Genomic DNA, 22,052 nt, shown 5'->3' on the forward strand with positions numbered 1-22,052 from the left:
GTATTCTAGCAAGGCCAGAAGCTGGAGAGATCACTCCAAGCTAGCTAAGTATCAAGGAGGGCTTCCTGAGGAGGTGGCATTTAACATCTCTATGTCTTTAAGTAGATGTAGGATCTACATTGATATTTCCTACTAGCTCAGCTGGTAAAGAATCCACCTGCAATGCAGGAGAGCCCAATTCCTGGGTAGGGAAGATCCCCTGGAGAAGGGAATGGCTACCCACTGCAGTATTCTTGGGCTTCCCTGGTGGCTCAGTCGGCAAAGAATCCATCTGCAATGCGGGAGACTTGGGTTCAGTCTCTGGGCTTTCCCCTGGAGGAGGACATGGCAATCCACTCCAGTATTCTTGTCTGGAGAATCCCCATGGACAGAGGAGCCTGGCGGGCTACGGTCCATGAGGTCGCAGAGTCGGACACGACTGAGTGACTAAGTAAGCACTGCACAGGACCAACATCAGGAGAATACCTTAACAGAAGTTAGAACCTTTCTAGTTTTCCCAGGGACGGGGGAGCCTGGTGGACTTCCGTCTATGGGGTCGCACAGAGTTGGACACGACTGAAGCGACTTAGCAGCAGCAGTCTTCCAAGGACATATGTCCTCATTCTCCCTTTACAGAGGCGAAAATTGAGGCCCAGAGCGGTTGATCAGGTTGTCCACAGTCACAACGCTAGCCGGTGATAGGCCAGGATTTGATCAGCGGCCAGAGTGAGCGACTCCGAGCCCTGCGCTGAGTCCCTCCCTGACTGGTGCGGCCTTAGAGAGGAACGCGATCCTCGCAGCTGGGGGGCAAACTGGACGCGCCGGGGGCGGGGCGGAAAGCCCAGAATGGGCGGGGCTTAATGCCCGGGGGCGGGGCTGGCGGCGAGATCTTGGCTGCAGGCGCTGAAGCTGCTTCCCGCTCCACCTGCGGGCAAGCGAGCCGGCTATGGGCTGCCGCATACCGAGGGGCTGCCGGGCTGAGCCCTGAGCCCGCCGGGGCCGGCCATGGGCGACCGCGAGCGCAACAAGAAGCGGCTGCTGGAGCTGCTCCAGGCGGCGGGCACCGGCAACGCGTACTGCGCAGACTGCGGGGCGGCAGGTAAGGTCGCGGTGGCGCATGTAGCCCGGTAGTCTGGGCCGGCCAGCGGCCCGCGGGTCCCGTTCCCTGCCTCCAGACCCAGGCGGGTCCCAGACACCCGCGCACGACTCTTATGTCACCTTCGGACCCGGGCCCCCGACAGACCTCTCCTCGGCCAGTACTGCCCCTACTGGAAGCTGGGCCCCCTGACCTGCCCCCTCTGGACCTCGACACTAGATCCCAGCCCCGGGTGCCCTGCCCATTCTACTCACCTCCCTCTGCCAGACACCCTGCCTACTCGGTCCACGGTCCTTGACCTCTTCTTCTCGGACCCAGCCCCTTCCCCCACGCTCGGATCCAAACATCCCACACACCACGGTTCCCAGACCCCGGACCCAGGTCTCCCCGGATGGTCCAGTGTCCCCTCCCGCGCCTCGGACGTCCCCGGGGTTCTGTGCTCTCAGACCCGGCGCACGCCAAGGGACTCTGACCCACCTTCCCAGCCGCAGCTCCCGGCGTCGAGTTGCGGGTCCGTCCTTCCGCGCTCTCCTCTCAGTTCCCCGAAGTGCTGTCACTTCCACTTCGCGCCGCCTCAGCCTCTCGCTCTCCATCCCCCGGACTCCTTCCAAGATCTTCATTCTGGCCGCCGCCGCAGCCGCGTCAGGGCCAAGTGGGCGGACCAGAGGGTTTCATGCTGGTATCTTAGATCGCGCAAGGCGGGGAGGTCGAGAGAGAAGGCGTGGGCTGTTGGTACCTGCCAAGCCCTTGCCTCTCCTGGCGCCCCTAGCCTAGCCCTGGTTTCTTCAGCCAGCTCTTCACCCGCTCCCCACCCTGCCCTCTCACCCCGCAGATCCCGACTGGGCCTCTTACAAGCTGGGCATCTTTATCTGTCTGAACTGCTCCGGAGTCCACCGCAACTTTCCAGACATCAGCAAAGTGAAATCCGTCAGACTTGACTTCTGGGACGACAGTATCGTGGAGGTAGCAAGGGGTGCATGTGGAGAACCTTTGAACAGGAGCCTGCTTCCGTTCTCCAGGGAAGGAAACTGAGGCCGAGAGAGGGGCAGTAAGGAGCCAGTTAGAGTTGCCTTAGACAGAGGCCCTGAGTTCAAATCCTAGCTCCATCGCTTACTTATTTACAAGCTGTGAGGTCCGGAGCCTGCTATTTAACACTAGCTGTGGGCCCTTTCCACACATGTATTATAAATATACCACTATCCTTTCACGGGGCTGCTATGAGGATTAAATGCTGACTCAATGCAGGTACAAAGTAAATAGTCAATTAACAGCTGCTGTTCTTAGTAGCTGAAGTCCTGGACCAGAACAGAAGTATCCTGATTCATGGTCCATAGGCCTTCTCCAGTCCCCCTAGCCAGGGAGGGAGCCACCTCGTTCTCCTGATCTCCAGAGATGGAGAACACTTTCAGCGTGGATGATGACACCATTCTGGCCAGAAAACCTTCAGAGAGCAGGCAGTCCTAAACTGGGCTGGCTGAGGATTTCAAGGACTACGGGGGAAGCAGACCCATGTTTTCTGCGTACCCCTGTCTGTGCCAGGCACTGTGCTAGACCACTGGGCTCGATGCTTTATTCATTCACTCATTACTGTAAGCCTGCATTTGCTGGCTGTAGGAGAGAGCAGTGAAGATAAAGTCTCTACTTACATGGAGCTTACATTCTAGTGCAGGAGAAAGACCAGAAACCGGCATATAAACCTGAAGGTCGTTTCTTTGTGCCTCATCACTCCCCTGTTATGGGCTTCCCTGGTGGCTCAGTGGAAAAGAACCTGCCTGCCAATGCAGGAGACACGGGTTCGATCCTTGGGTTGGGAAGATCCCTTGGAGAAGGAAATGGCAACCCACTCCAGTGTTCTTGCCTGGGAAATCCCATGGACAGAAGAGCCTGGTGCGCTACAATCCAGGGGGTCACAAAGAGTTGGATACTACTGAAGCAACTTAGCACTTAGCACTCCCTGGTTATAGCTTCTTCATCTTTGCAGGTGAGATCCCTGAAGCTCAGGGGGTTAAGTGTAGCCCAGTGGGAACCCTGCTCTATGGAGACTCATAGCCCATGCAAATCCTGCGACACAGCCCAGTGGCCAGTGGGGAAGGGAAGAATAGGGTTCACTCTTTCCAAGAGACGTGGATTAAAAATGGGCTGTTTTTTCCGCATGTGTCCCCAGCCCAGATATGCCCCTGATGTCACTGAGTGCTGACTGATGGCCAGGGCCACTCCTGACACATATGCATTCCCCTGGGTCTCTCTGGTGCGATCTTCCTGACCCACATACGCTATGGGGTGGAGCACTGAAGTGCTCCCTCCTCCAGTTCCATCTATCTCCTACGGACTTGCAGGGACTACTGCTGGTGGTCCTGGCCATCTGTGGAGGGCAGTGGAGAAAGTACATGAGCTTTGGAGTTAGGCGGGTCTGGGTTCAAATTCCAGCTCTCCACTGACTAGCTGTGTCACCTTGGGAAAGTCGCCTAACCTCTCTGAGCCTTGGTGTCCTCGCCTTATAACAGGGACAGTAATATTACAGTGATTGAGGGGATCAAATGGAATAATGTGGGAGAGCTGTAAAGTGCTATGCCTGTATGAGGCATGGTTGTTACATTGTTCCAGGCTGGGACTTCTGAGCATCACGTGTGACCAAGCTGGGTTGGGGGAAATGTCAAACTCCAGGAGGAGTGTCTCCTGACTCAGCCTAGGAGCCAGTGAGAACAGTGGCCTTCTGGGTAGATTGTGGTTTCGTTTCACATTTTTTCAAGTTCTAACATTACCCCAAGTTGCTGTTGTCTTGCAGTTTATGACCCACAACGGGAACCTCCGAGTGAAGGCCAAGTACGAAGCCAGAGTCCCTGCATTCTACTATATCCCCCAGGCCAACGACTGCATGTGAGTGGGTGATTTCCTGGTCCCACCCACTCCCACCGCTACCCCATCTCCAGTGCCTTTGTCTCTGACAGTCTTTTCTGTGGACCTGCCCAGCAGGTGGAGCCAGGAGAGCATTTGGTACATGAGAACACACAGACCTCTGTAGGGCCCTCTCTACCTTCGAAGCTTGGGTCATCACCTCCCTTCTCTGGGACTCAGTTTCCTGGACTCATCTGTGAAATGGGACATCTGCTTTAGTTTCTGTCCCTTTGCCTTGATGTTCTCATAGCCTGCAGGTGATGACTAACTTGATTAACAAGAGTAATGCCAGTATTCTAGCAGAATCAATGTGCTTCAGCTACTTTGCATGGAATCTTGTGCCCAGAGCTGTCCCACCTAAGCTCAGCATAGCTCCAAGGCAGCTGCTTAGGCCCCAGATCCCCAAATAATAACCATAGAAATACTTGTAGCTACTGATATTTGTTGAGCTTTACTTTGTATCAGGCCCTGTGTTAAATGCTTGTGTGCGTTAATTTTCGTTCTCTCAACAACTCTATGAGATCATATTGCACTATCCGCACCATATAGATGAGAAACTTGAGGCTGATAGAGGCAGAGCTGGGACTAGCCCATCTGACACCAGGGCCTTCATGACTGTACCAAGGTGCTAGGGAAAAAAATCCAGTATACTGGGATTGCATGCCATGGAACGGCAGGAGGGTTCAGGTCCCCTGGGGGTGAGGGGTGAGGGTGACATTGGTCTGTAGTGACCCCAGACCTCTGCAGGACAGACTGTCTGAGCCTGAGCTTCCCTCCCAGGGACTCAGCATCCTGTGTGAACGGAGTGTGAATGGGGAGAAGGGTTACCTCCAGGCAGACAGGAGGCGTGGCTTGCAGGAACAGGCTGCATTTCAGCTGCCATTGTCCTCTAACCATGGCAGGATGCTGGTGGACAGCGCACAAACTATACAACCGTATCTAGTGTCCTGTGATGTCTCGGTATTTAAACAAACTGGGAGTGGCGGAGCAAGCACAGCTTTGCGCTCTGGAGACCCCAGTATGCTTCTCTGTCTCTATTCAGCTGTGAAAAGGTAGGCAAGGGAGCAGAACTCTGCAACCTGTGGCAGCCTCATCTCTGAAACGTAGACCGTGATGCCTACATTGGTAGGCATAATGGTAGCATGATGGTAGAGATTAAAGGAGGTAACTTAGGTAAAACATCTCACAAGACACCCCTATGCCATTTGTTTTTTTAGGATTTATTTACTTCTTTTTATTTGGCTGTAGTGGGTCTTCGTGGCTGTGTGCAGGCTTTCTCTGGATGCAGCAAGCTGGGGCTGCTCTTCGTTGAGATGCGCTGGCTTCTCGCTGCGGTGGCTTCTCCTCTCGTGGAGCACAGGCTCTAGGCGCATGGGCTTCAGCAGTTGTAGCACGGTGGGCCCGGGAGCAGTGGCGTGCGGGCCCTAGAGCACTCGGGCTTAGTTGCTCCTCAGCATGTGGAATCCTCCCGGACCTGGGATCCTACTGGTGTCCCTTGCCTTGTAAGGCAGCTTCTTCACCACTGGGCCACCAGGGAAACCCCTTCATGCCAGTTTTAATCTATTTCTACGTCCACTTTGGCATACTGGCTGGTGGCTGGCCCAGCTGTGGGATGTGCCAGGTTTAATGTGAAAGGGCTCCTTTTGCCTTACTGCTGCCACCCAACCCTTTGCTCCAAGGGGAAGGGACTGCGTACTTGGTGAGCACCTACTGAGCTCAAGACTCTCTGCCAGTGCTACACAGATGCTATGTATCATGACCCCAACTACAGCCCTGAACTGTAACCCCTTCTGGTTGAATACTAATGGCCTCCATCCCTAATTCTAAAAGTCCCCTGAATTCTCCACCTCCAGAATCTCGGTCTCCATTCCCTCTCCCAGCTCTGATCCTGTGGTTCAGGGTTCCTCCATGTCCTGGGGCCGAGGGCTGTGCATTCAGTAGGGCTCTTGACTACACACAACAGAAACCCAGTTTAAACCAGCTTATGCACAAGGTGATTTTCTGGGTTCGGATCAGACCGCACAAAGAACAGAGGTGGAGCCACCCTCCGGAAGGACAGGCTGGAGGCTCCGGCACTATCAAGTCTCTGAAATCCCTCTGGTTCCCATTCCTGCCTCTTTTTCTCAGCCAGGCTTTCTTCCTGTTGTTGTTCAGTTGCTCAGTCGTGTCCAATTCTTTGTGACCCCATGGACTGCAGCATACCAGGCTTCCCTGTCCTTCACTATCTCCTGGAGTTTATTCAAACTCATGTCCATTGAGTCGATGATGCCATCCAACCATCTCACCCTCTGTCGCCCCCTCCTCTTCTTGCCCTCAATCTTTCCCAGCATCAGGGAGTCAGCTCCGTTTCCAGTGAGTCAGCTCTTCGCATCAGGTGGCCAAAGTATCAGAACTTCAGCTTCAGCATCAGTCCTTCCAATGAATATTTAGGATTGATTTCCTTTAGGATTGACTGGTTTGATCCTTGCAGTCCCAGGGACTTTCAAGAGTCTCCTCCAGCACCACAGATCGAAAGCATCAATTGTTCGGTGCTCAGCCTTCTTTATGGTCCAGTTCTCACATCCATACATGACTACTGGAAAAACATAGCTCTGGCTATATAGACCTTTGTTGGCAAAGTGATATCTCTGCTTTTTAATATACTTCTTCCTGTAGCTGGGAGCAACACCATATCCATGTTCCCAGCTCCAGCTCCCAGCTCAACCCCGGAGAGAGGGCTTCCAATCCACCTCTCTCAGTTTTGCTCCTTTTGGTCCCCACAGCCCAGGGCCAAGCTCTGATTGACCAATCTGGGTCAGGTACTCAGTTCTAGGTGGCCATGGGGTGAGGTCATATCAACCTGGGAACGTTTGCCTGGAAAAGGCAAGAGGAAACCAAACAATTGGAATGAAGTCCCTCTCAGCTGTGTGGATTTTCTGTAGGGGTCATGGGTGGCAATGTCTGGTTGGTCTAATAGCAAACACCTATTATGTGCTCAGCATAGTACTAGGCCCTCTGTATGCATTTAAACCTCTCAACAACTCTAAGGGATAGGTAGATATAATACTACTGGAATACTCCCCAAGTTCAGAGGAGTAAAGCAACTTGCCCTTGGTCACACGGTGGATAAATGGTAGAGTAGGACCAGGTCCCAGAGGGTCAGACCCCAAGACCACTGCTCTGTCCATTGTAGCATGCCCAGATCTCATGGGTGGGCCTTGAGGAAGGCTCATGGACTCTCCTGGCTTAAGCTCATGAACACAGTGCAATGTGGCAGAATAGACAGTCCAGGGGAGCTGGCATCTGTCTCATTGACCTAGAGGGGCTGAGGTTGGAATAGCATAGCAGTTTGAATTTAGCCCCTGGGGGGAGATATTATTCCCTGGTGAGATACTGGCCTTGTCTGCAGACATTTTGGAGTATCACAACTTGGGAAGGGTTGCTATTGGTATCAAAGGGGTGGAGGTCTGAGATACTGCTAAACATCCTACAAAGCACAAAATAGTCCCCCACCATGAAGCATTACCTGGTCCCAAGTGTTAATAGTATGCAGGTGGAGAAACTTGACCAGGCTGGGCAGGCAGCCAGGCATTGCTGTGAAGCTCCCATCCTCAGCTACAGGGTCTCATAAAATTGCCATGAAAAGAGGATGCATCAGACACAGCTGACTAAAGGTTCTCTCTTTTTAGGGTCTTAAAAGAACAGTGGATTCGAGCTAAGTATGAGAGACAGGAATTTATGGCCGATGGGAAAAACATCTCACCCCCAGGTAAGGTTATTTTCATTATCTCTTGAGGGCTGATTCTGATGCATTCTAGAAAACAAAGTGCCTGAGTATTAGGAACAAGGTCAGCCGCCCTCGCTCTGGCCCCAGAGACCAAGGTATGGGTTCCTCTGCTTCTGAAATAGCAACACCTCGGCTGGTGGGGTTTTATGGTCTTCTTGGCCGAGAAGCTCACTCATTTCAGGTCCTTGCAGGACCACAGGGTGTACAGAGTCTTAGTATAAATTGCAAAAAGATTCACCCCCTGGACAGACCAGGTAGAAATAGACAATCTGCTTCTGGCTAAGGGAGCCCTGGTGTGGCACAAGCCTTGAGAAGGAGAATGGGCTGGATTTTGCCTTCCTTCCCGCCTTTGTGCAGGGCATGATCTCATCGGTGGCCTTGGACCTGTGGCACATTCTACCCCTCTGCTGTGAGTCCAAATGGACACTGTCCCGGAGAGCAAAATGTACAAAACCGCTCGAGGACCAGAGGCAGCTAGTGCTGAACACTCGTAGCCGCCAGGAGCACAGAGTGTTCATCCACCAGCAGGGACCCAGAGGTCACTCATTATCACTCATTATTCCCGTACATGAGAGATTTTCAGTTGGCTGATATCAATGTGAAGTTGGGCCTCTTTCAAAATCAGTCCAGTTTCTCAGTTTTTAGCCTACTTAAGGATTCCTTTAAATTTTAATTTTATTTATTTCTTTATTTATTTTTGGCTGGGCTGGGTGTTTATTGCCGCACTGGCTACTCTCTACTTGCAGTGCATTGGCTTCTCGCTGCGGTGTCTTCTCTTGTTGCAGAGCGCAGGCTCTAGGCATGCGGGCTTCAATATTTGTGGCACGTAGGCTCAGTAGTTGTGGTGCATGGGCTTAGTTGCTCTGCAGCATGTAGGATCTTCCCAGACCAGAGATTGAACCCATGTCCCTTGCACTGGCAGGTGGATTCTTAACCACTGGACCACCAGGGAAGTCCCCACCTAAAGGTTTACTATGTCTTCTTAGGAAACAGCCAAGAAAGAAAGTTGAAGGGACCCCCAACTAAAGTCATACAGCATTGCAAAGTTTCCTCAGAGAGGACCCCACATCCTGCAGCTGTAAGAGCTAAATCAGACCCAAGACGTTTCAGCAGCAGGTGGGCGGTCCACTCCACCCCTGAGACTGCACGGCACGGGGTCACCAATAGGCAGGTGAGTGGCCTGTTGGTCTTAGAGCTGTGGTGGTTCACGCTTTCTCATCTTTGGTGGCAGGTAACCGAGAAGGGTTCCTGTGGAAGCGGGGAAGGGACAACGCACAGTTCCTGAAAAGGAGGTTTGTCCTCCTGGCAAGAGAAGGCCTGCTGAAGTACTACACTAAAGAAGAGGTAAGCTTCTCTTACTCCTGCCCGAGCCAGGGCACACATCCCTCTCTGGTCTATGTTTAATCAACGGTGCCTGGTCTTGCCGATGAGCTCAGTCACTGAGACTTAGGTGCCACATGCTGCTCCTTTTCCTCATTATACAATCCATCCAGTGCACTGAAAACCTCACCTTCTCTTCACCTTGAATGGGCTTAGATTGGTCCATGATTAAGCTTTTGATGATCATTTGACTTGACTTCATTGATTCATTCACTCAAGAAATATTTATTGGGCTTCCTTGGTGGTCCAGGGGTTAAGAATCCGCCTGCCAATGCAGGGGACATGGGTTCGATCCCTGGTCCGGGAAGATCCCACACGCCGCAGGGCAACTAAGCCTGTATGCGGCAACTCCCGACGCCTGTGTACCCTAGAGCCTGTGCTCCATAACAAAGAAGCCACCTCAGTGAGAACCTGTGCACTGCAGCTACAGAGTAGCCCCCGGTCACTGCAACTAGGGTAAGCCCTCACGCAGCGATGAAAACCCATCGCAGCCAAAAAGTGTATATTCATTGAGCACCGACTATGCTAGACCTTATTCCAAGCACTGAAGATACAGCAGTGAACTAAACGAAGTTCCTGATCTCTTGGGGCTTCCATTCTAGTGAATAGAGACAGGTAATAACCAAAATATATGTTACCTATCCAGTGGCGATAAGTTCTATGAAGTAAAATAAAAGAGGGTGAAGGTTAGAGCATGATACAAGTGGGGCATGGGGAGGTGGTCAGAGGAGGCCTCTCTGATGACCTTTGAGCACAGAACAGAATAAACTGAGTAAGTTATGTGGATATATGGGGGAGGGGTAGAAGAAGCAGAGAGAACAGTACATGCAGGAGCATGGTCAAGTGTGCTGATTAGAAAAGATGACCCCGCTGAGAGGTGCATCCCTGGTCCCAGTCTAGGCAAGCAGAAGCCTGGATGCTGGTTCTCCCCCATCCCTTCAGCCAGGAGATTTCTGTTCAGTGCACAAACTGCCCAACCATGAGCCATAGCCGTGGCTTGAGCTGGGAGTGTATTTGGTGAGTCTATAGGGCATGAAGGAGGCCAGAGTGCCTGGTACAGAGTGAACAAAAAAAATAATGGAGAGAGATGAGCTCACATAGTGGAAGACTTTGAAGACCATAGGAAGATTTTTTTTTTAACAGCTTTATTGCAATGTAAATTCGCATACCACAGGATTCACCTATTTCAGTTCAGTTCAGTCGCTCAGTTGTGTCCGACTCTTTGCGACCCCATGAACTGCAGCACGCCAGGCCTCCCTGTCCATCACCAACTCCTGGAGTCCACCCAAACTCATGTCCATTGAATCGGTGATGCCATCCAACCATCTCATCTTCTGTCGTCCCCTTCTCCTCCTGCCCTCCATCTTTCCCAGCATCAGGGTCTTTTCAAATGAGTCAGCTCTTTGCAATTCACCTATTTAAAGTATATAATTAATAGCTTTTAGTATATTCGTGGAGTTGTGCAACTTTGACCACAGTCAATTTTAGAACATTTTCATTACCCTAAAAAGAAAACCCACATGTGTGAGCTCTAGTTCTCTACTCTACTAGCCTCCCCTAACCCTGTTGTTGTTTGTCACTCAGTCATGTTTGACTCTTTGCAATTCCATGGACTATAGCCTGCCAGGCTCCTCTGTCCATGGGATTTCCCAGGGGATTTCCATTTCCTACTCCAGAAGGTCTTCCTGACTCATGGGTGGAACCGGTGTCTGCTGCTTGGCAGGTGGATTCTTTACCACTGAATCACCAGGGAAGCCCTCCCCTTGCCCTGCTGCTGCTGCTGCTGCTAAGTCGCTTCCGTCGTATCTGACTCTGTGCGACCCCATAGATGGCAGCCCACCAGGCTCCCCCCATCCCTGGGATTCTCCAGGCAAGAACACTGGAGTGGGTTGCCATTTCCTTCTCCAATGCATGAAAGTGAAGTCATTCAGTCGTGTCCAACCCTCAGCAACCCCATGGACTGCAGCCTTCTAGGCTCCTCCATCCATGGGATTTGCCAGGCAAGAGTACTGGAGTGGGGTGCCATTGCCTTCTCTGCCCCTTGCCCTAGGCAACCTCTAATCTGTTGTCAGATTTGCCTGTTCTCGACATTTCATACAAATGGAATCATACAATATGTGGTCTTTTATAACAGACTCCCTTCATTTAGCATTAGGTTTTTAAGGATCATTCATGTTGTAGCACGTATCAGTACTTCATTTCTTTTTATTGCCAAGTAATATTCCACATTTCACTTATTTATTCATCAGCTGATAAACAGTTGAGTTGTTTCCACTTTTGGGCTAGTATGAATAATGCTGCTATGAACATTTGTGTACAAGGTTTTATGTGAATCTACATTTCCAATTTTCTTGGGTAATTCTCCCTAGGAGTGGAACTGCTGAGTCATATGGTAACTCTTTGTTTAATTTTTTGAGGAATTTTTCCAAAGTAGCTGCACCATTTTACATTCCCACCAGCAATGTATGAGGGTCCTCCACATCCTCACCAATGTTTGTTATTATCTGTCTTTTTGATCATAGCCATCTTAATGGGTACAAGATAATATCTCATTGTGATTTTGATTTGCATTTCCTCGATGGCTAGTGATGTTGTATGTCTTCTCATGTACTTACTGGCCAGTTGCCCATCTTCTTTGTAGAAATGTTTATTCACAGCCTTTTCTCATATTTTTATTATGTTATTTGTTTTCTGGGTTTTTTTTTTAGCTATAATAGTTCTTTATATAGTCTATATACAAGGCCCTTATTGGGTATATTATTTTTTTTATTACATTCTTATTTCTTAATATTCTTTTTCATTAGGGTTTATCACCAGAATATTTTTACAAAAAATTTCTGTGCTTGGATTTTACTCTGTTATTGGGAAGACATACAAGGGTTTGGGGGCTTCTCAGATGGCACTAGTGGTAAGGAACCTGCCTGCCAATGGAGGAGATATAAGAGACCCAAGTTTTATCCCTGGGTCAGGAAGATCCCCTGCAGGAGGGCATGGCAACCCACTCCAGCGTTCTTGACTGGAGAATCCCTTGGACCTTGGAGCCTGGTGGGCTATGATCCATAGCATTGCAAAGAATCAGACACTACTGAAGTGACTTAGCATGCACACAGGAGGGTTTTGAGCAGAAAAGTGATCAGCTTTGACTAAAACTTTAAAAAGAGACACTCTGGCTGCTACTTGAACAAGAGTGGGGCAGGAGGAGGCAAGCGTAGAAGCAGAGAAACCAGTTAGGAAGCTACTACAATAATCCAAGATCAGGATAATGGTGTTGGAGATGGTTAAAAGTGGGCTGCTTGCATTTTGGAAATAGAGCCAGTGAGATCTACTGAAGGATTGGACATGGGGTGTGAAAGTCAGAGGGATCAAGAATGAGCCACAGGACTTCCCTGGTGGTCCAATGGTTAAGAATCCACCCGCCAGTGCAGAAGACACAGGTTCGATCTCTGCTCCAGGAAGATTCTACGTGCTGTGAAGAACTAAGCCTGTGTGCCGCAACTACTGAGCCAAGTGCTCTGGAGCCCATGAGCCACAACAAGAGAAGACACCGCAATGAGAACCCCATGCAACTAGAGAGAAAGTTGCCTCCTCTCGCGGCAGCTAGAGAAAGCCCAAGGGCAGCAACGAAGACCTAGCTCAGCAAAAAATAAGAATGCATCCCAGATTTTTTGCCTTATGCAACTATGAGGTTAGTTTGTCATTTGCTGAGATGGCAAAGATTTAGCTCCCTAAGGGGATGATCATGAGTCCTTTTTCATTTGAGATGCTTATTAGTCATCCATGTAGAGACTGAGGAAGACGTTCTCAGAAGTTCTGAGTCTAGAGGTTTGGGGAAAGTTTTGAGCTGGAGTCAGCAGTGTGCAAACTGGTTGAGCAACAGGACTGGTTGGAATCACCGAGGTGGGCGGGGGGGGGGTGGGGGTGAGTGAGAAAAGATGTCTAAGGACTGAGTATTATAGGTATTTGTTACTGAGTGACACACCACCCTAAAACTTAGTTGCTTGAAATAACAATTGATTGTGTCTCATAATCCTCTGGGGTCAGGAATTTGAGCAGGTGGCTGAAGAGTACTCCCTGTGACTTCAGCTGGGTCGTTCCGTCTGCTCCATTTTCCTGGGCTGGGCTAGGAGACCCAGAAAGCCTTCGCTCACATGTCTCGTGCTTTGCTTCGTTGTGGCTTTTCTTTCTGTGAATGTTCCTCATTCAGAAGTCCAGTTCAAGCTTTGTTACAGCATGGCGTCCGACTTCCCCCAAGCAAACAAGGATGCTGCCAGGCCTCAAAGCTTAGGCCAGGAACTGCCTGCTATTGGTCAATTCAAGTCATGCAACCAAAACCAATTCGGTTCAGTTCAGTTCAGTCACTCAGTCGTGTTCGACTCTTTGCGATCCCATGGACTGCAGCACGCCAGGCCTCCCTGTCCATCACCAACTCCTGGAGTTCACCCAAACTCATGTCCATTGAGTCGGTGATGCCATCCAACCATCTCATCCTCTGTCGTCCCCTTCTCCTCCCGCCTTCAATCTTTCCCAGGATCAAGGCCTTTTCAAAGGAGTCAGTTCTTCGCATCAGTTGGCCAAAGTATTGGAGTTTCAGCTTCAACATCAGTCCTTGGGGAGGGGATAGAGATTGCACCTCTTTTTTTTTTTTAATATTTATTTACTCCTTATTTTTGGCTGTGCTGGGTCTTCACTGCTGCACTCAAGCTTTCTCTAGTTGTGGCGAGCAGGAGTTACTCTCTAGTGGTACAGGGGCTCCTCACTCTGGTGGCTTCTCTTGCTGTGGAGCATGGGCTGCAGAGCGCACCAGCTCAGTAGTTGTGGCTCGTGGACTTAGTTGCTCTGCGGCATGTAGGATCTTAGTTCCCTGACCAGGGGCTGAGTCTTCATCCCCTGCATTGCAAGGGGGATTCTTAATCACTGGGCCACCAGGGAAGTCCCTGAAGTCCTAACTTTAACTCATTTTAATTTTAATATCTACATGTGACTATAGCTACCGCTCCTATGGGACTAGACTGTTGGTATCATTTTTCTCCCTCTCATCAGTTATAAAAGGAAACATTTGTTTTCCCTTTGCCTTCTTAGCATCAGGGAGTGCTCAAAATGTGTTCAGACCCTGAGAACAGAGTATAGTATGGGAAGACATGCTTTGAGGCCTACCCCTGCTTTTGTTGGTTTATCTGTTTTATTTGATTGGCTTCCATGGATATTCATTGTAAATTCCTTTTTTTTTTTTTGGTTGCACAGCATGAAGGATCTTAGTTACCTGACCAGGAACTGAACCCGTGCCCCCTACAGTGGAAGCGTGGAGTCCTAACCACTGGACCGCTAAGGGAAATCCTAATGATTTATTTTAGAAAAAGTTCTATGGCTGAAAAACTTGAAAAGTGCCAAGTTACGGTCTTTCCAAGCCCCCTTCCAGCTCAGAGAAGCCAATTGATTAAGCAGGATTAGTGGGATGGCTGGATACAGAGAATGGTAGAATATCTGTGGATCTTGATATTAGAGCAAGAACATTAAAAACCTGTGTGGAGTTCCGAATTGGTCACGTTTGCCTTCAGGCTTGATGGCGAAGGTGAGGAGAAGTCACTCCACTGACTGTAGGCATCCTGAGTACCCGATTCCTCTCTTTTAGGGTAAAGACCCCAAAGCTGTCATCAGCATCAAGGACTTGAATGCCACCTTCCAGACAGAGAAGATTGGGAACCCCCATGGGCTGCAGATCACCTACCGGAGAGATGGCCGCGTTCGGAACCTGTTTGTGTACCACGAGAATGGGAAGGTGAGAGGGTGGCGTTGCCGCTCAGCCTCCAGCTCAGCAGCCCCGAACCTCGCGGGCCCAGCTCCCTGACTCCCTGGCGCTGCAGCCTCTTGAGACGCGATGCTGCTGTTCGCTTTCATCTGTTGTCACTTTCTGGTTTTGGCCACATTGTGTGGCTTGTGGGGTCTTAGTTCCCCAACCAGGGATCAAACTTGGACCCACGACAATGAAAGCACCGAGTCCTAACCACCAAACCGTCAGGGAAGTCCCTGTTGTCACTTCTGGTCGGAGACAGAGTAAAGTTAAGGCAGAGCGAGAACTGGGAGAGGAACCTGGTGGGGACCAGGGGTGTGTCTGGATGGTGCACAGCCACCAAGGGGCGTCCGGTTAGCAGACGGGACTATGCCCAGAGGTGGCCAATCAGGTGCAGCCAGAGATTCCAAATATGACAGGAGGGATGACTCGAAGCTCAAACAGCCGTGCGTCACGTGGCCTCCCTTCGCAGTGTGTGGTCCAGCACCAACTGCCTGAGCATCACCTGGGAGCTTGTTAGAACTGGTGCTTGGGCCCATCCTGGACCTGCTGAGTTAGAAACTGCGTTTTCACAGGATCCCTAGGTGATACTCAGGCACGCTGAAGTTTGAGAAGCACTATCAAAGGTCCAGGAAGTCAGCTCCATCAGAGAAGAGTAGGCCAATAGTACAGCTGCAAAGACAAAAGCCGGCTCTAAGTGGCAGGGTCATGTGACTGGGCAAGAGTCAGAGATGCTAAGTGGAGGTGAGGAGGTGCAAAGGTGGGGGCTGATGTTTTGTGATTTGCTATTAATTCTGTGCTGGGCACTTTTCTTGGTGATCACTATACATCATTGCTTTTCTTTTTTAAAAAATAATTAATTAATTAATTTGGCTGTGCCATGCGGGATGTGGGATCTTCATTCCCTGACCAAAGATGGAACCATTGGAAGCGTGGAGTCTTAATCACTGGACTGCCAGGGAAGTCCTGTACATCAGTTCTTAATCTTCAAAACAACTCTGGAAATGTTTTATCCCCATGTTACTGAGGCATGGGACTTTCCTCGTGGCTCAGTGGTAAAGAATCCACCTGCAATGCAGGAGTTGCAGGAGATAAAGGTTCAATCCTTGGGTCAGGAAGATCCCCTGGAGGAAGCCATGGCAACCCACTCCAGTATTCTTGCCTGGAGAATCCCATGGACAGAGGAACCTGGCGGGTTACAGTCCATAGCATCTCAAAGGGTCGCACACGACTGAAGCGACTTAGCACACATGCACTGAGGCGTGGGTGTGTTAAGTAATTTGCTCACAGTTATGTGGCCAATGGTTCCTGAACCCTGCACCTGTCTTACCACCCCATGTGCCTCTGCTGGAGGAAGACCCTTGCCAGCAGGAGTCAGAAACTAGATACAGGGCCTGGATCTTCCCACGAGGCCCCAGCACTGGGATACTGACCATGGATCGTCCTCAGCAGGCTTCATGCTCTCTCCACTGTCTGGGCTGACTTCCTGGCGTGGTCTGAAGAGCTGGGGTTTGGAGTCGGAAGTTGGGACCCTGCTTCTGCCACTCCCTTGTGTGTTCCTAGGGCAGGTCCCTTCCCTTCCTAAGTCTGCTTGTGTGTGGTTGATAATACCCACTTCCCAGAGGGGTCTTGAGGATTGAGAGACTGTGGACCATGAATGTGAATGCATCTCGTTACTGTGAAGTGCATTATAAACAGTAGTCGTCACCGTTGTTATTTGTTCACGATTGTGGCAGCAGTGGAAGACAAGCTCTTGAGAGCCGTTCCTGATCATTCCTGTGTTCAGGACGTCACTCTTTCAGTAAATCCTTACAGCGCCCCTCCCTGCAACGTGCACAGCACTTGGGTGTGGAGTGAATGAGGCAGAGTCATGAATGGGCTTCTAGGATCTCATAGTCTTGGGAAAGAGACAGATGGGGAAATAGGCACTGAAGATACTGTGTGATGATGCCGGTGGAGGCCGTGCTAGAGACACACAGGAGACATGTAAGTGGCCTAGTCTGGGGGAGGGGGCACTCTAAAAGGCGATCCAAAGAAGGAGGTTCTACTTAAGAATTGTGTGAGTATGCTGAGAAGGAGAACACTCAAACCAGCTTAAAAGGGTCATGAGTGGAAAAGAAACAGGGGTATTTATTTCAGAGAACAGAAGCATGGTTGGGCTACCTGAGAGGTTAGAATTAGGAACTGTGGTGTGAGTGATTCTGTGTGTGTTTGGAGAGAGAGAGAATACACTCTTAACAGGAACACATTGTTCTATAAACCCAGGAGTGCAAGTAATGTCTCGCTTCTTACTTTCTCTAAATGCAAGGATCTCATTCCCCAAACTGCCAAGAAGCCTAGTGCCACTCGTTTTTCTCGGCTCCCTCCATTGGCTTTACCAGAGTCTTGGGACTCATGCAGTCCAGGAGACATGGAGGAGATCCCTGGCTCTCAGTCCATGCTGGACTCTCTGCTGTGGCCCCATGTCCAGACTGACTGGATACCAGTGGCTACCTCGCCATGCCCATTTCTGCTAAAGGACTTTTGCTGAGGTGCCCATGATCTCAGACACTTATGGTGCCTGACTCCTTCCCACTGGCCCAGCTGTAGAGCAGCTGACAACCTGGTTCTGGCCAGTCTCCTCTCCCTGGTGATGCCCCAGCTTCTCCCTTAGATGGGCATAAATGGGGTGCTACAAACTCATGGCTGCAGGAGCCAGGTGGGCAGATTAAAAGTGGACAGCCTTCAGTCTGTGGCAAACAGGAACACGTGTATAGAGAACTGAAACAGGCAAAACTTAAGGACAAACCAACCTGTATGAAGGTTGGATTTGTGACCGGAAGAGTCTTTCCAAAGTGAAGGCCTAGGTGGGTCTTCTGTGGGGATGATCCCCTTCCCTTAGTGCCTGAAACCCTATAAGGTTCTTAATGCCGTGGTCAAGAGAGCTTAGGAATACTGAACCAGCAAAGCTTGACCTAAAACAGAAAAGGTACTGATATTTCATACCTTTGAAACCAAATTCAAATGAATTTCTCAATCACAGCAGCTATTTGAACAGGTCTTTCCTCTCCTCTTCCATATTCCTGTGAGATAGGATCTGATAAGCCCTGTTCAGCCTCTGTACTGGTCCAGCCCTCATCCGGATTCTGTGGCCAAGAAGGGGTAGGATCATAGCAGCAAGTGTGACCGCAACTGTGGATGGGTGGTACGTGGTTGAGAATGGGTGGGGCATTTTTCGTAGAATCAGGGTTTGGGTGGAGCAAAAATCTATTCCATCTAAACTCACTCTCAGGATGAATCGAATGTTCTAGATAAAAGGTGTATCAAGGGTGAGGGCAGAGAGGTGGGTGAGGCAGAGTGTTCCAAGAGAAGGGAAGAACGTGGGGGCAGCGATGGCAAATGATTTTGTATGGAAAGAGCTCAGAGAGCAAAGTGAAAGTGACAATGTTAGTCACTCCATCCTGTCCGACTCTTTGTGACCCCATGGACTGTAGCCCACTAGGCTCCTCGGTCTGTGGGATTCTCCAGGCAAGAAGACTGCAGTGGGTTGCCATTTTCTTCTCCAGGGGATCTTCCCAACTTAGGGATCGAACCTGGGTCCCCTGCAGATTCGCAGGCAGATTCTTTACTGTCTGAGCTGTCAGGGAAGTCCAGAGGGCAAAGTAAGTCATACTGAAGAATTTAAGACTCTTTCCCTGAGGGTAGTGGAGAGGACTCTAAGCTAGACTCAATTAGATTTGCAATTTGAAAATCACTCTGGCTGCCGTAAGGACTGAATGAAGAGCAGCAGAGCAGAGGCAGAACCAGCTGGCACAAGGGGTTCAGCAGGTGAGAGACGAGGGTGGACACTGCTGAGGGAGGCGTGCTCCCAGGGAGACACAGGAGGGCCACGCCAGCTTCAGCCTACGTTGCACTCCAGGTGATGAGCATCTGCACTGATGGAGCATCCCCAGGAGCACCTGCCCCCACCTGAAGGCCTGTCTTTGACACCCGAGGACCTTTGCTCCTCAACGTGTCTCCCAATGACCAGCAGCTCATCATCTATGAACTTGTTAGGAATGCAGAATCTCAGGCCCCACCCCAAACCCGCTGAATTCAAATCTGCATTTTAACGAGATCCTCGGGTGATGCTTACGCACAGTAGCAGGAGCCAAGCACCGTGCTGGGCCGCTGCATAACTCCTGTGCGGCTGGCCTTGGTCCTTTCCCATCGCCCTGGGGATCTGTTTCCCACTTGCTCGGGTGACGCCCTGGGCTCAGGCACCGTCCTCCCAGGTGCCTGGGTTCAGCCTGAGTAGGACTCGGGGGTGTGCATGTGCCCAAACCTGAAGATCCAGCTGGCTGCCTGCTACCAGCCTCAGCTGCCCGCCCCCCTGGCCCCCAGCTGGCACTCAGTCTCACTGATTGTCTGTCTGTCCTTTGCATGTCTCTCTGCAGGAGATAGTGGACTGGTTCAACGCCCTCCGTGCAGCCCGTCTCCAATATCTAAAAATGGCCTTTCCTGAGCTCCCAGAGTCTGAGGTGAGCTAAATGCAGACCCCACCTTCCACGGCTCCTGTCTGCCACCTCCTGTGCTCCTGATTGGCTGACCTCAAAGACACGCAGAGGCCAGACTCAGTTTGACTGCAGGAAAGACCTTGAGCCTTGGGGTTGGGGACCTCAGCAGGAAACCAAAAGTTTTTTCCTGGGGAGGCTGGGGGTTATGGCCTCACCATTGGCAAGGCAGTCTCCAAAAAGCAGATCAGACTCTCCCCTTTGGGATCCGTCACTCACAGTGTCAAAAGGCTCAGGATTTGGGCATCTCTTTCTGACTTCTCCCACTGAAATGCACAAATGGTCCCTCACATACTGCTTACAATGTGCTTCTGAACCTGGTTTATCTTGTCATCCCTTTTATCTAATCGTCCTTTTCGGCCAGCAGTTAGGTGAGGTGATTATTCCCATTCCAGCGATGAGAAACTGAGTCCCAGGAAGGTCAAGGGCATAACCGAAGGTGTTCTTCCCACTTGAACATCCCCCACTTTGCCCTTTCCTAGTCTGCATTAAGGAAGGCAGTGGGATCTTTCCCATTATCATTCTAACAGGAAGAGTCTGCCTTGCATGGCCAAGGTGACAGTGAGCCTGAGAACTTCATTTCAGTTGTCTTCAGAGGTCTGGGGCATCCATGTACATCCCTTAGGCTTGGCTGGGGAAGCTGTATAGAGTGGGCTGTGAGCTGGAGGGTGTGAGCTGGGAGGCCTGGGCCCTTGTGGATGGTCTGCTGCTGACTTGCTGTGTGACCACTGCAGGTGAAGCTGCCTCTCTGAGCATCTGTTCCCACATCTGTAAGGTGGCGCTTGGTCTGGGTCATCTTCAGGGTCTCTTCTAACTCTGAGGTGCTGTACTCTAGTCCCTGTGTTAGGCCTGCTCTGGAAGGATTTTGTAAGAGATAGGGGGTCTAAAGACCATGTTAATCGTGTGACTTTTTTTTTTTTGGCCATACCACACAGCATGCGGAGTATTATTTCCCTGATCAGGGATGGGACCTGTGCCCCCTGCAGTAGAAGTGCAGAGTCTTAATCACTGGACCGCCAGGGAAGTCCCATTCCTGGGACTTTCCTATTCCCAACTGTTAGATCCTTCTTGAAAACCTAAGTGCCCATTAATTCCCCAGTTTGCAGGGAGCGAAGTGTCTGGAATGGGGGTCCTCTCCAGACCTAGGGATGCACTGAGATGGCAGATCTCCACGAGTTACTCCAGCCAGGCCTGGCTCAGGGCCCTCCTGGCCTGCAGAGTCAGCAGCCATAGCGGGTGAATGCCCACTTGCATGGGCGTGGCGTGGGGGTGCTGACTGCTGCCTGGAGACACTGAGGGCAAGTTGCAGACGCCCCGCCTCCCTGTCTGGGCAGCTCTCCAACTCAGCGGACCCATGCGGGGGAAACTGGGCTTTGGTAACATCCTCAACGTTCTCTTCCTCCCGCCTCCACTATCGTTACCTCCTATCCACCCCTAGTTTCCTCCCGCCTGCCTCTCTCCCTGTCTTGCCTCCCCCCATGTCTACATAGGGTATGAGGTTCTGAGCAACCACCCAAGTCTGGCTCGAGCTCAGGGATCCAACGCCAGAAACCTAGGGGACCCCAGTGGGATTGTGGTTCCGTAAAAAGAAACGCATGGACCCGAAGGCAGGGAAGCTGATGTGTTACGCAGGGCAAGTGGCCTCACCTCTCCTAGCCCCAGTTAACTCATCTGTCACCACTGGGACAGTCCCTGCCTCCAGGGCTGCATGTGTCCAGTGAGCCAAGGCATCTAAAGTGCAGTGCATACTACCCCATTCCCGGCCTCTTTCTCCTTCTCAAGGCCTAGATTCACCCTGCCCTGGCTTCAGTTCAGACAACTGAGCGATTAGGACTCTTGTCTTTGCTCCAAATGAAAGAATTAAAGCCTACAGAATGCATTTTACGGAAAGGGGAATGGTGTCCTTTATATTTTTTATTTCTCGCTCACAACTTTCTCCCTTCAGACTTCCCATTCCTACTTCCAAACCTTACATCCCCTTTGCCCCTGCTCTCGACCCAGGCTCTGTTCTCATCTGAAGCTCTAGACTTGCCAGTTTGACACCCTGGAGCACAGGAGGCCAGTGTTAATCCCTGGAAGCTTCTCTGAGCGTAGGATGGTCTTGCAGATCACATAATGTGGTATCCTTATTACACAGAAGGAAACAGGCCCAGAGAGGCATAAGGTCTTACCAAGATAACACAGCTGGTTGAGGTCAGACCTGGAGCTAGAACTCAAGTCTCCTGACTTCTAGTCCAGAGCTTTCTCTACTTAATTCATCCTGCCATCGCCTCCTATGGCCCTGGCTCAGAATCCCCACCAATGCCCAGGTCTTGGCCAAGGGCCTGATCAGAAGGTTCTGGCATATTTAAATTTGAGCATCATAGAGTAGCAGTATAGCTACTACTAGGGTCTGGCTGGTGTCTGTCGGCTCTAGGTGGTGAAAGTTCTTCATCCTACCGGCGACATGTCTTCGGGAAAATCCTGTGACTTTTCTGAGGTCTTGTTTCTTCCTTCAGAGCATGAAAATGATAACATCCGCCTCACAGGGTGGTTGAGAATTACACGCAGAGCCTGACACACAGTCAGTCAGTTCAGTCGCTCAGTCGTGTCCAATTCTTAGCGACCCTGTGGACT

At 50.8% G+C, this 22,052-nt stretch overlaps 1 protein-coding gene across 2 annotated transcripts in view; it reads left to right on the plus strand.

The window, feature by feature from the left end:
• Positions 1 to 909: 909 nt before the first annotated feature.
• Positions 910 to 22,052, plus strand: part of ADAP2 (ArfGAP with dual PH domains 2) — a 31,679-nt gene continuing 10,536 nt past the window's right edge. For both annotated transcript variants that reach the window (XM_055577209.1, XM_055577210.1), the window contains exons 1-7: positions 910 to 1,078; positions 1,908 to 2,038; positions 3,861 to 3,952; positions 7,639 to 7,718; positions 8,968 to 9,080; positions 14,746 to 14,892; positions 19,320 to 19,403. In XM_055577209.1, coding sequence (XP_055433184.1) covers positions 985 to 1,078; positions 1,908 to 2,038; positions 3,861 to 3,952; positions 7,639 to 7,718; positions 8,968 to 9,080; positions 14,746 to 14,892; positions 19,320 to 19,403 — 741 coding nt within the window. In that variant the 5' untranslated portion in view covers positions 910 to 984. The remainder of the gene's footprint in view (positions 1,079 to 1,907; positions 2,039 to 3,860; positions 3,953 to 7,638; positions 7,719 to 8,967; positions 9,081 to 14,745; positions 14,893 to 19,319; positions 19,404 to 22,052) is intronic.

Source organism: Bubalus kerabau, chromosome 4 (assembly GCF_029407905.1).
Source record: "Bubalus kerabau isolate K-KA32 ecotype Philippines breed swamp buffalo chromosome 4, PCC_UOA_SB_1v2, whole genome shotgun sequence".
In the NCBI taxonomy this organism is placed as follows: Eukaryota; Metazoa; Chordata; class Mammalia; order Artiodactyla; family Bovidae; genus Bubalus; species Bubalus kerabau.